The sequence below is a fragment of the Saccostrea cucullata genome, unplaced genomic scaffold, assembly GCF_032062105.1.
Source record: "Saccostrea cucullata isolate Sc308-1 unplaced genomic scaffold, CSIRO_AGI_Scuc_v1 ctg673, whole genome shotgun sequence".
Lineage (NCBI taxonomy): Eukaryota > Metazoa > Mollusca > Bivalvia > Ostreida > Ostreidae > Saccostrea > Saccostrea cuccullata.
Window position 1 is genome coordinate 288,432 of NW_026929332.1, and position 13,447 is coordinate 301,878.

The 13,447-nt window shown below is 32.7% G+C and overlaps 1 protein-coding gene across 1 annotated transcript; it reads right to left on the reverse strand.

Moving 5' to 3' along the window:
• Positions 1-1,379: 1,379 nt before the first annotated feature.
• On the reverse strand, positions 1,380-12,956 carry LOC134280496 (NACHT domain- and WD repeat-containing protein 1-like). The gene is made up of 10 exons (XM_062762904.1): positions 12,493-12,956; positions 12,161-12,363; positions 11,443-11,619; positions 11,074-11,260; positions 10,576-10,724; positions 7,287-9,640; positions 4,960-5,196; positions 3,942-4,120; positions 3,363-3,598; positions 1,380-2,735 (listed from the first exon to the last, which is right to left on the reverse strand). The coding sequence occupies exons 1-10, from the start codon at positions 12,656-12,658 to the stop codon at positions 2,508-2,510; spliced, it is 4,116 nt and encodes a 1,371-aa protein (XP_062618888.1). The 5' UTR covers positions 12,659-12,956; the 3' UTR covers positions 1,380-2,507.
• Between the last annotated feature and the right edge of the window lie 491 nt (positions 12,957-13,447).

Here is a 13,447-nt window from a genome sequence, read left to right on the forward strand (position 1 = left end):
ACGAATAAAGAAAAAAAAAAGCTTGTTCTTATCACAATCTGTCCTTACACACCTGTCATCACTAAGTCCTTTAGCAAACAGATTTGTAATTAAAATCATGTTATACCACTTAACACCCTAGTTCAATCTACCTTACACAAACACTCCATAGTGAAAATTGATTCTTAATCTATCACATGTGTTTTTGGCAATTCCACTGTATATTTCACACAGACATGTTGATTTCTTGTGCCATTTTCTTATCAGTTTACAATCTGTTATTAATTAAATACATATTTCTTTCACTTAAAATTGACAATCAATGAATAGTTTCTTTTCATCATGTCGTCAGGATAAAGTTTTTCAGGGCTATACACATTTTCTAGTGAGAAACTAATAGAAATTAATTATCCTTTCTTGATAAATACGAGTCCAGCATGTGTTTCATATCATAACATTCATGAATTCACACTGTATAAATTTGTTCAACTGTGTTAACAAGAAAAAACAATTAAAGTGAAAAAAGAATTTACAGAAAAGGTAGATTTTTTTTGCACAGCTATAAATCACCAAATTTACATAACATTGCCGTGTAATAGTTATGAATCGCCTAATTTCCATAAAAAATACCCACTCCTTATTCCATTCATTCTGGTGAATAGAATAAGTAAGTGGTAAATATTCAGTTTATAACAATCAAATATAAAAATAGTTATTTCTCAACCAATGCACTTAACAGGTGCAGTTTATTAATACAAAATGATGTTCCAGATGAATTAATTGTTAATATATTTATAGTCTAGAATTAAATGGATTTCTAAATAAATGTATTGCATTGAAGAAATCTAAGAAATATTCAGCAGAAGCCTGAATGCCGGAGAGAGCTGTTCGTTTACTGCATGTCTAGAATTTCAATATTTTCATTGTAGTTTAAAAATATTTGCTTGTTTTTGTGGTGGTGGATGTTTGGACTTTTTAAATTATCACAATAAAAGGTTATTTAGTAAGAAAAAAAAAACAGCATCGATTTGGTATTTTAACAAATCCAGAAATTTGATCTGATACATCAAATAAGAAGTAACTCCATACTTCATTAGTTATAAGAACTATTGTATGAACATGTGTGTGTGTGTGTGTGTGTGTGTGTGTGTGTGTGTGTGTGTGTGTGTTGAATGAATAATAACACTATGAAAGAGATCACTGAATTCACTTTTAAATAATGTTTTAACTGATATGGATATACATATTATGAAGAAGAAAATAATATTAGATTAACTTTTAATCTTAATAGAAGTTTTAAAAAAGTCAGAGGTGTTATAATTAAAAGATATTGATATGGTCATCAAACATATTAGAAAATCATATCAGCTTTCAAAATCTGTGATGATCTCTTGCATTTCCTTTGAACGTTACAAAGACTTTTTTCAGTAAGACTTAATTAAATGATGTATTTTAAATTTTTTGCAGATTGTGTTTAATGATGTGCGGAATGCAAAATGAGAGAGAGAGAGAGAGAGAGAGAGAGAGATGTACTTGGGAAATATAAACTGCCTAAATCGTCCTATACAATGCAATAATTTTACTTAATTATATTGTACCGAAAGCTCTCAGATAAAAATATCAAAAAGTCCTAAAATATATTTGTTTTATATATCAAAGTTTTTTAGCGACCGTATTAGCAAAATTTACTGGCACCTCATATATGTGCAGTGTCAATTTCATTTTATTACATTTTACAAAGTCTATACGTAGTAATAATATATTCCAGGACAAAATTTCACACAGAACTTATAAACTGTGTGTAATCCTAAAAGAAGTAAAGTGAGAATTTTTCATGGCATTCCTTATCGTTATTGATTAACGTCTATGTATAAATAAATGTTAACACAAATATTATGATTCCTAAACATATAAGCATATATTCTTTGTTCCAATATACTGGATGCAATGTACGTGTAAAGTGTGAATATAAAAATCCAAATATCTACATAAGTTAAAGAGAAAAAATCACATTGTTAGAACATGAGCTAGAAAAATAGGTAAACTATAAATTCATAGAAACAAAATCGATATAAAAAATATCATCAAGAAAAATATGATAATATACATGATATATTTATATTAAATCAAAAGTTGCTAAATATACTAAGTACTCCTGCTGCACTGATTGGCATAAGGGGTATAACTCTTTTGATATTCAGATATTTTCAATATATATTGATAAAAGTTCTACAAGAAGTATACTGTGTAGAAATTGGTATGAAATTGTCTACCATTTCGGAATACTTACGTCTAAAAGTTGTCTAATAATGACCAAAACTACAGCTATCTACTGTACAAGTAAATCAGAGGACGGATAGGAACTACATCCTATTACAGTACTTATTATATCCGAAAAAACTATATACATGATTAAGTGTGCCGTCAGTATCTTCATTTATCATGAATAGTTTCCTTAAATAACTATTGTTTTGAAAAACTGACGGTATCAAGCTGGAAAGAGGTGTAAAATCACGGTTCTGACATCTCTATACTTTTCCAGTGTGTACTCTGTAGATCAGCACTCGTGTCAAGTTTGTCCCAGTAAGGACTACCAGGTACTGGGACTTGGGGGAGAAGCTGATTTGTTGGACTTCGGCATCTACCCGCGTACTGAACACCTCCTTACCCGAGGACACGTCCCAGAGCTTGATGGTGTTGTTCTGACAGGCGGACGCTACCCACTGGGAGTCCGGCGAAAAGGCAACCTTTATCACCTGGGAAAATTAAGTAAATATCAGGTAAGATTAAAGTTTACAAAGTTATACTCCCACAGATAAATATATTTATACTGTGTATGTGTCTTTTTGTAAAGTTAGCACATCTTCATTCAAGAATGTGTTTTTCTATTAAAATACAGAAAAATATTTTTTCAGAGGACATGTTTATAATTAGAAATTGCATTATGGCAGAGGGAATTTCATATCCAGGGCTGTAGGTGTGAACTTATTGGATATAACGAACTACGTTTATAATGAATCAAAATTAATTATCCCTCATTGCACCTCACTGTAAGTCAAGTAGCAGCATTGGCAATGTATACATATAGCATAAACCAAAATATTTCTACAGATTGATAAACTGTACTATACTTTATTTAGGAGTATTCTGTTGGGTAAATTTTGCTAATTTTATTAAGATAAAAATATTTTAATTGAATTAGTTTTGAAACTTTTATTGAATCTATATATAATTTTGGTTTTCAAATACTGTAATCATAATTTTTGTTTTTGTTCTTCTCTTTTGTTTTTGTAGGTAATCTTGAATCTTATGGCAAAATTAATATCCTGTCAAGATAATCAACTTCATTGAGCACTATGTTCGTGTAACTATAATGTACTTACAGAGGCAGAGTGTTTAGTGGATGGAAGTTTCTCTCCTATGGGATATCCTGTTTCTATGCTGTAGATACACAAGTAACCATCTTCTGAGCCTAAAGCAAGGAACATACCATCTTTGCTGCGAACCATTGCTTTTGTGGTTCCTTTACAATTGGTAGGATTGTCAAACCAGGACGGTCTGTTCATCATTAAATATTTCTTGTTCTTGCAAGTCCTTTGAGCACATGAGCCCGCATCAACTATTTTAAACAATTTTTTAGAAAAAGTAGACAATACAATCACAGTCACAAAATCTATGATTCATATTAAGTTAGACTCTCTGTTCAATATTTCAATTTGAAAAATACCCCCCCCCCCCGTATATATAAGTCATATCTTTGTTGAGGGTAACAAAAAAGGAAATTTTCCCCATGTCAACTTTATTATCTTTCATTTCAGTAAAGTTGAATTAAATGTTACTTCAATAATTTTAAAGAAGAATATTTGAGAAACATGGGAAATACTATAAGGCTTCAACATTTGTGTAAAAACATTTCGCAAGAATGTTTTAAGACTTCCAATTAAAACTAAACATTATTTTACCTTTGGAAATATTCCAGAAAACGACCGAACGCATGGTGGTAATCATCATTTCATTTTCCACATTGGCACATATTTCTACCCCAAGAGTTGGGAGTTGGTCAGCGATGCATGTATTTAGCGCCTCGTAATGATGTTTTCTTAAGTGTGCCTCCCCATTTATAAATTCACTTGTCGACCAACTAGCACAAAAGATTAAAATTATTTTTTGCCTTTACAAATAAAAGTCATATATACACTGTATACTAGTACACATTTAAGATCAAGATCTAGTAAATAATTTTAGACTAATTTTTTGGTGCTATAGATCCATTTTCAATTTCAACTTTCTTTTTCCCGTACTTTACGGCTTTAGCAGAATTATGTAGAAAATAGGGTATTTTCATGACATTCAATTTGAAATCATATGAAAAGTAAAGCGGATACTCAGTACCTATATTGAAAATGATATTGATTTAAAGAAGAGGTCATGAACATACTAATTACCGTTTTGTAGGCAATTTGGATACATTTTCTTTGTTGAATATGAAAAAAACCCATATTCATAACTGGCTTTCTTAATTTTTCATTGAAAATGACAGTTTAAAAGACAGCCTTTCATCTTGTTTACCTACAAATTATGGCCCGAAACACCTTATTTGACCAAGCTAAAGTTGTAAAGCATCAAAAAAGGAATTTATTTCTCAAATTTGATAAATCTGTAGGCACCTTTCATTTACTAGATCTTGACCTTAAAGACAGATGATAGAGACAATTTCACGTCAAAATTTCTCTGTGATTTTTATAAATTTTTGAAAATATTACTTTATGATACATGTCCGAGTATCTTAAAGAAACACTGAACTGGATTCGTCAAGTAAATTTAAGTTTTATCAGGCTCAGCTCCCTAGAGTACGTTTTGTGCTTCATTTTTTTTAAATGTACAATTATATACTCTAGTATATGATAAATAATTTTCAAGAAGATCGATACATTTTGTAAAAATGTTGATTTGCATTTTAATTTCACGTGTAATCAAAACAGAATAAGTTTAACTAAATCAAAATCTAATGAAATCTTACGCAAATCCATGTTATAATCCACAGCCATGAATTTATACATGTTAACCTGATCAAGTTGAACACCTCTTTTCTTCCAAGATGCTTCAATTCCTTTGTACTCAGGTGGAAGAAGCTTGCTGCGAACACACAGGTATCTTTCACTGGCACTCAGGCACAAGTGGAGAGTTTCAAACTTCAGGGGACCTTTGTAATTCATACTGAAAACAGTAAAACATATAAACAATTATACTTGAACTTTATTTAATTACACATTGACATTACAATGGATAATGGTTGGATGCACCGATGATGACAGTTACAGATGACTAAAAAAGTTCTTGCTTTTTATTAAAGAAATTAATCTATAGTGTTCAAGTGAACATGTACTCAAGTCGATACACTGATGAAATGAACTAGTATTTATTGACAAATTAATGTCTTTAAGAATAATATTTTATATGATAAAATGAGATATGAATCTTTTAAAAAATATTTATCCTAGAATATTGCACGTTGCAAAAACTGTTTGTCAAAAGTGCGCCAAACGATAGAACTTGTGTCGCACAAGAGGCAACTTTTGCTAACTAAGAACATCAACACACTTTGATTGATTGTAGGTTGTTTTACGTCCTATTTGAGAATTTTTTCACGTATATAGAGAGGTGAAGAGCTGTAAATCTACACTTTCACCCAACACTCGGGGCCATAAAGCAGCCAGGGTTCTCTATGGTGCTAACGCCTGTCATGACAGGAGGCTTCGGTTTTTAAGGTCTCATTCAAAAGAACCGCAACTTTTATTTCAAAATGTCAAGTGCTTAATGAAGGAACAGTTGTTCCCTATAGTTTATCAACTTAGGTCAGTCGCAGCCGATGTTCGAACTAAAGACCTTTCCATCACGAAGATTACAGCTTAAAAAGATGTAAAAGGTGAAGAAAATAAACAGTGGTCAGTCTAGAAAAATTCACAAACAATGCAAATACGTAAAGAGGGCACTAAATACGGACCCCTGGAAATTCTAGAGGTAATATCATGTACCTAGGATGAGTAAGCACTCCCACCCCCATCTCCCACCATTGACCAGTCGCATTGGCCTAGAGCCCTATGTTTATCGGTACTATCCTAGCTGCAGTCTGTAGCATTATGGTTTTATCTATTTGTCTTTGACCATAAAGGTACGGATCCCGTAATGCAAAAAAGTGCAATTTTTTGCGCTCTTTTAGGGAGAATTTCTCCTTTTTCCAGCATCGGTTAATTAACTACCTTTTACTCCCCAATTCTAGGCACATTATTTAAGTATTAAATCTGAATATTTTATCCATCTACCTACCCTTATAAATAGTCGTCTCTACAAGTTATAAACTCGCTTAATTAAAATCATATGTTAGATTGCTGAAAATACACTTCAAGCGAGTTAATTGCCTGTAGAGACATAAATGGTTGGGAAATGGATACAATATACATATTGGCTACAGAATGTGATTAGAATTAGGGAGTGAGAGGTAATTAATTGACCGATGCTGGAAAGTGGAGAAATTCTCCCTAAAAGAGCGCAAAATTTATTGCGCCGTAAATTGCACCTTTTTGCATTATGGGATCTGTAGCGTTATGGTCAAAGACAAATATATAAAACGCTACAGATCTGCAGCTAGGTACTATCCGTAGTCAATTCAGTATAGAAACAAAGGTCTAATAATTGGTATGAAACAAGTCAGGCAAAATACGATCCAATGATAGGTTATACATGAATTTGCTAACAAGATCTTCATAATGATAGTGCAATTTACGAAATGCTGTCTTAAGTTTAAACGAGCGAACAAGGTGACCAAAATGATAAATATGCGATAATTAAAAGTGAAAGATTCTTTCTTTTACATTTTAGTTAATATAACATGAAACAAAGAACAAACTATACCTTAAAATACACTGTACATTGTAGTTAGATAACATTCGTATCTTTCCAAGAAAATTGATACTCATGATTTTAATTGCTTCAGCTCATACCTCAAGATTGGCACATTTTTATTTTTAAATCAAAAAATGATTTTTGTTGAAAACAATTCCTTTAGAAAATTTAAAGTTTTGTACGTTTCCTTATTTCATACTTTTGAAAAGCAAGAACCTTATTCAGAATTCTTAATCTAACAAAATGAACATGAATTTCATACATTTGAAGCCAATAGCATTTTGAATGCCTTGTTCGCCCATCTCTTGTATGCACTTCAACTTGAGCAGAGGACGTTTTTATGCTAATGGAAAAAGGATATTTAATGTGACGTTCAAACACATACAATCAATCAATATAATTACTTCTCAAAACAGCCATCAAGAGCAAAAGAATCTTTGGTTGTTCCCTGTTCCAACTCCAAAACAGTGACAATCAAGGCTTTTTCTTTTTGTCCAATTGTATAAACAGTGACTTCATCTTTTCCAACAGTAAAATCAATAACGTGTGTTGGCAAATCTATAGTTACGTCATAGGTTTTGTTTAGATTGACGACTTTCAGTTGCCCTTTGTTGTCCAGAAGACAACATTTGTCATCACCACATATGACTATTTTTTGAGCTTCCATACCAATGTTAAACTCCTTGATGCATTTTGCCTCATTCAATAACCAAACCCGTAACATCTGATCTCTTGAAACTGTCACAAGCTCCATTCCATTTGGATGCATATCAAAGCTACAGACTGTGTTCTGAGCCAAAAGTCCCATGTTTTTCTTCATTGACTCTTTTATGCCATCCTTAGGCGCCAGTCCAGGATAAATTGGTATCAATCCAACGTTGTCAGGACTTTCTAAGTACATAATTGCTTGCTCTTTCAACCTCTTAAGATTAGGTTCATCTTCATCAGCATCAATATAGGAAAGAATGTTGACTGCAAGTCTGCTGGGATTTGATAAGTCATTCTTAGTCAAGGAGAAAAAATTTCTGAGTTTCTTGATTTCTTCATCTTTTTTGTTTTCCAGGTATTCAAACAAATCATCCTCTACTGCATCCACACTGCTAGCAAATACTTTACTGCTTAGGAATTTCAAATTACAAAAACAATGTTCTTTTGCTAATTGTTCTGACAGAGCTTTTCCAGCATGGGTGATGTGATACGGAAGACATTGCAACATCCGTTTGTTTTTGCTCGAAAGTGGTTGTGGAGTTATCTGTCTGTCTGCATTTGGCACTGTTAACTTTCTCCTGGAAAGAGTGATGTCTTTTTTAACTCCATCTTCATTTACGAAAATTTCTACCAAATTTCCATGTAGCTTTTCTCCAAGTGCTCCTAAAGCATATCTGTTCCTGGCTGTTTCAATAAATTGTCTATGGTACCAGTTCATGGTATACTTGTCAGAGGATATTCTCTCTACGATGTAGTCCTTGATGTCATATCTTATTCTAGCAGCTAAAACAGGGGGTATTCTCACAATGCCATCTACTGGTGGATTGTGGTAACGATAAACATCATCTAAAGCTTCATCATCACAGGACAGAACATCCTCCAACTCATTTTCAGAGATACCATCTCTTGCTATGGTGATGTAACCTAGAGCATGACTTGTTATGATCTTTCCAAATTTAACTTCAAGATTGTCAAAAAGTTTATTGATGGCTCCTTGGACCGTCTGCTCTAGTTCTACCAAATGAGGCAGAGTGTAAGATCTCCATTTCAGTGCCTCATCCAGAATGAGTTTAAGAAACAAGGGTCCAGGGCATTTTGAAAAGGTGTTTATCAAAACCTTTTCTTGACTCTCCGTTATTTTTTTGTTTTGCTTTGACAGATATTTGTTAATAATTGCAATCCCAGTTTCCAAGGGAAGCTCTGGAATCTCCACATAACACTGCTCATCTGGCAGCATGGCTCTCAAATTATCAAGTATCCCATGTTCTTTTGGAAGGGTGGATACCACAAGTTTGATGTTCTGTGGCAGTGTCGTTGGCAACCATTGTAGTTTATAAGCATTGTGTATCGATGACAGCTGATCAAGAGAATCCAGAAGAATAACAATTGGCTTCTTCAGAAAATTTGCGATCTTTCGCCAAAACCTGGGCATATATTCTTGGAGATTCTTCATACTTTTGTATCCTACAGGCTCCATGATCTGCTGAGCAACATCGGCAAGTTGTCCACAAACACTAAGCAGCACATCATAAATATTCAGAGTTTGACCAGAAGTGCCCAAGAAACGAATAATTCCAACATGCGGTTTATTCTTGAACCACTCAGGCAGACTCTGCATGATCATGGCCATTACAGACGTCTTTCCATTTCCAGAGGGAGCATAAATGACAAAAGGCTTTCTCATTGCATCATCCAGGATGTACTTCTTAACCCTGTCCATGATGTTCTCCTGTCCACAGAATGTCTGGCATTTGGTGTCACAGAAATGCAAATGATGAAGTACCTCATTAAAATCACTGTAATACCCAGCTTTGCGATAAGCTCGGGAATCCCTCTCATTATAAGCAGCTTCTATCTGGCTTTTTAGATCATTGTGAAAGTACTCACAGAAATTGTCGAGATATTTTTTATGGTCTTTGGATGCTTTGGGGTCAATGCCATTTGGAAGCCATTGCACTGTGAAATCATGGAAATAATTTGACTCAATTTTTTGTTTTACTTTTTCTTCCAATTTTCCCTGAAGATCCTTGATTTCTTGGTCAGGAACAGCCTAAAAGTACATTAAAATAGATGTTCTTTCGCACCCATGCATATGCATCATGAAAAGTTGCTAAGAATTCATACTGAAATATACACAAACATTGTTGCAAAATATTTTTTAATTCCGTTTTCCTTTCAATAGGATGTTGATTGATCAACACTGATTGGCAGATGTAAATCTAAATTTACTTGCAATAATTCTTATTTATTTAAGTAACTTTCATTAACTTCCTGAACAAAAAAAAAATCATGATGATTAATAAAAAAAACTAGAGTATAATATTGAATACACTTAAGATTGTAAAACATTTTTTGAAAAGTACACTTTTCATGAGATTTTGTCGAATTAACCCAAGTAGGTTATATCTTATATTAAATGTCATCACATTTATTTCACATTCAAAATTATCAGAATTCTTTCAGGTCGATTATAAATGGATTTCTTGCTCCAGAACTCCCCAACCAAAAAGAAAATAAAAATCATTAAATAACAAATTATAAGTAATTTCTCCTCAAAACTTTTGTTAATGAATTTACATACCATACGATACACAATTTTGAATTTTTAAAATCCAGCATTCACTTTTCAGTTACCCATTAATTTAGGTATTTTGACCTACACTTAGTAATGTAATTGAGAGTCACCTTATTGCCATGTCATTCTGATGCTTTTGTATTTTACTTTTCATAAATAAGAAATATTTAAAAACAGTTTTAACTAAAAAAAAAAGAATCAATAAATTCAACAAATATTTCGAACCCTTTATCTTTAATTCCTTGGCTTATTTCAACCCTACGTGGATCCATAGGAACTGCTTTGGTAATGTTTTTACAAATAACTTTCTTCCTTTAATGAAATTGATAAGAGAGTGTAATTTTTATCTTTAAGAGTCTAGGAACGTGTTTCTTAATTACTTTTGCAAGGTAAACCCAAGATTCAGTTACCTTCCCATTCTCAACAGTGGTATCAATGTGTCGTTTTGTCATTCTGTCTTCATAGTCAGTAAAACCTTGGATTTCTCGATGGAATACTACAGCACTCTGGCTTGGAGATTTTATATCTAAAATTCCATTTTCAATTTCTTTCTCCGTAACTTTGAATGAAAAAAATCATAATTTTACATATACTTTCATTTTAAAAATATGCAAAAAATTATTTTTAAATATTAAAAAGTATCTCATTTAAAATCTATTAAAACATATACAGCTGTAATCTATCCAATGTTTCAACTGAAATTTAAATACACTGACATGTGTTGCTTTTATCTAGAAAATTTAAGATTTTCAATGCATGGCACTCGATGTCATTCTTTTTCAACAAATGTTAATACATATTTAAATTACTAGTACCTCCCATCCCCAGAAAGGCAAAATAAGACTTCAAGTTTATGAAGAGAACTTTCTCATAATGTATCTGCAAACCTTGTCACTATACATGCTTACCTGATATGTAGAATTCATGCAATTGTTTATTTGTTATTTTGTTTGCTTGATGTGAGGACAATGCAGCACTTTTAAGAATGTCCCTCAAGTCTGCAAAAGTTTTATCCCACTCTTGAGTATGTTTAGCTCGAGATTCATCACATCCCGGTGAGTAGTCCCCAAAGAATGGAAACTGAGATCTGATTGGCTGAAAACAATTTATTTTAAAATCCTATCAAAAAACAGTACATGTATTTGATGGTCTACTGAGGAAATAACAACCTATTACTAGTATATAGATCATATCCTTGGTCAATAGAGACTTAAAAAATGAATTGGGAGTTTTATGAAAGCATACATCATTATTACACCAGTATTAAAGCTGGATACCTGAAGTATGTACATGGGAGGCAAGCAGTTCTCATCTAATTTGTACCATGTCTCCAGAAGTTTGACAGCGTGAGGTTTTTTAGCAATCCTCTCAGCTGATTCTCTCAGAGTCTGAAAAACCTCCTCACTGATTTCTGTAGGAATTGGGCGGAAGCCATATCTGTCACCCATGATAGCCTTATCAAAAATAATAAATTGTTCAATAAAGATTACGATCATTTTGTAAAACCAAGTCCATTAGTGACATATACATGTATGTTATCGTATGTTGTCTTTATTAAGAGTTATTTAGTATTATCATTTAAACAATTAATATCATTTCATAAACTGGCCAATCAACCCAAATCTCATTCCAGAGAGCAATAATTAAATAAATAATTAATGTGAATTCGTTATCAAATTGAAGCATATTTTAATCTTGTTACCAAGCTTTCAAATATTTCTTAACCAATTTATATTGTCATCGTATCGACAGAGAAACCGGTTAACCAGTCACTAATTTCCATCTGTATTTTTCAATCAACAATCAATTTTTAAATCATATAAAGATGTTCATGGAGGATAAGCTGATTTTTGTCTTTTTTCTTGTAAAACATAATTTTAAAAACGTTGCCAGTTTAAATTTTACAGTTGAAATGGTACAGTACTTAATGGGACCTGCATACATATATGATGCAGTTACTTGAAGAGTAAAATAAAATGACGCATGATCATATACCACAAAGTTGGGTCCTAGGGACAGCTTTTGGCAGTTCTCGACTTCCTGAAGACATATTTTATCAACACTGTGGTCATTCTGGCAATCTTCCGTAACACCCCACCTCATATCCACCACCTGAAAATCTAGATCCTTGGCCAGACATAGCTGTTTTAGCTTTGGGAACACTTCATGGGAAAGGATGTTTCTCTCTGCTCTCATGTCTAAAGATCGCATGATAAGAGAGAGGTCAATAATAGACATAAGATATAAATTTTTCAATGCAAATTGTACTTTTTTGAAAACATATCAGCATGTTTATGTACTATTCAAACGCAGATTTTTCCTTTCACCTGAAAACGTTGAGCTGATAAATATTCTGACAACTGATCGTGGAAGATGAGGGAGATTGTCAATCTTCCCGTGCAGCATCTTGACCAATATGGCCTCCTTTTCCTTGGAATGATTTTGATCCTGTTTTCTATCATCTATGATCATGGAATAGTTCAAATTTTTCATATATCTATCCTAAGCTAAATGATTTAGTCATAATCAAATTGATAAGTGCACAATAACAATATTGATACGCCGCCAGAAATTTACCAAATTCTTTTCAGCACTGCGAAACTTTAAATCACTTAAATTAGAGAAATTATTTTTGTAATGTTTATTTTGCTGGGCTTGCTGACTTAAAATCATAATGTTGTGGAAATTACCGCATAACGGGTATTTTCTGTGGTTGGATTATTTTTTGAGTTGACCCCTAAAAGTAGCAATTAATTTCTGCTTTTAATTTTTGCGGGTGTATCATACCACTAACATTAATTTCAAAATACTAGATGCACCAATACGTTGTATTTCCAGTAGTGAACTCTTCAGAATTCAAATTTCTGACTGGGACAGCATGGCGTTGCGGATAATACAAAACATGCCAGTCTCAATCCAGTTTTAAATGTTTAGTGCATTTGTCATTCTAATCAAAGAATAGAAGAACTAAAAGACATGTGAAAGAGACCGAAAACCCTAACTTTATCGTCCATCAATAAAAAATACGACTTTTCCGAGGTATTTATTGCTAAATGTATTGGTGGAAATGTATCATTTATCTCCCCAATGGTTGGTTAGATACCGGTGTTCTACATGTAAGTGGTTGTTTCTGTGATTGCATTTTCTGGGATATAATTGTAGGTAAAGTTCTGTTCATCATTCCATCAATTTGGCATGGTCGTTAATAATATTGCCTACGTGGATTTAAGAGTAGCAATCTGAGTATATTTGCATTCGTAAAGATTTTAGTGTCATTTGCAA

Bases quoted from the DNA above. Each gene is read 5' to 3' on its own strand.
- LOC134280496 (XM_062762904.1), bottom strand. From the start codon at position 12,658: ATGAAAAATTTGAACTATTCCATGATCATAGATGATAGAAAACAGGAT. The intron at 11,620-12,160 runs GTATATGATCAT...ATTTTTGATAAG, and splicing joins CCCTAGGACCCAACTTTGTG to GCTATCATGGGTGACAGATA. The intron at 5,197-7,286 runs GTAATTATATTG...TACTGTTTTCAG, and splicing joins CTTGATGGCTGTTTTGAGAA to TATGAATTACAAAGGTCCCC.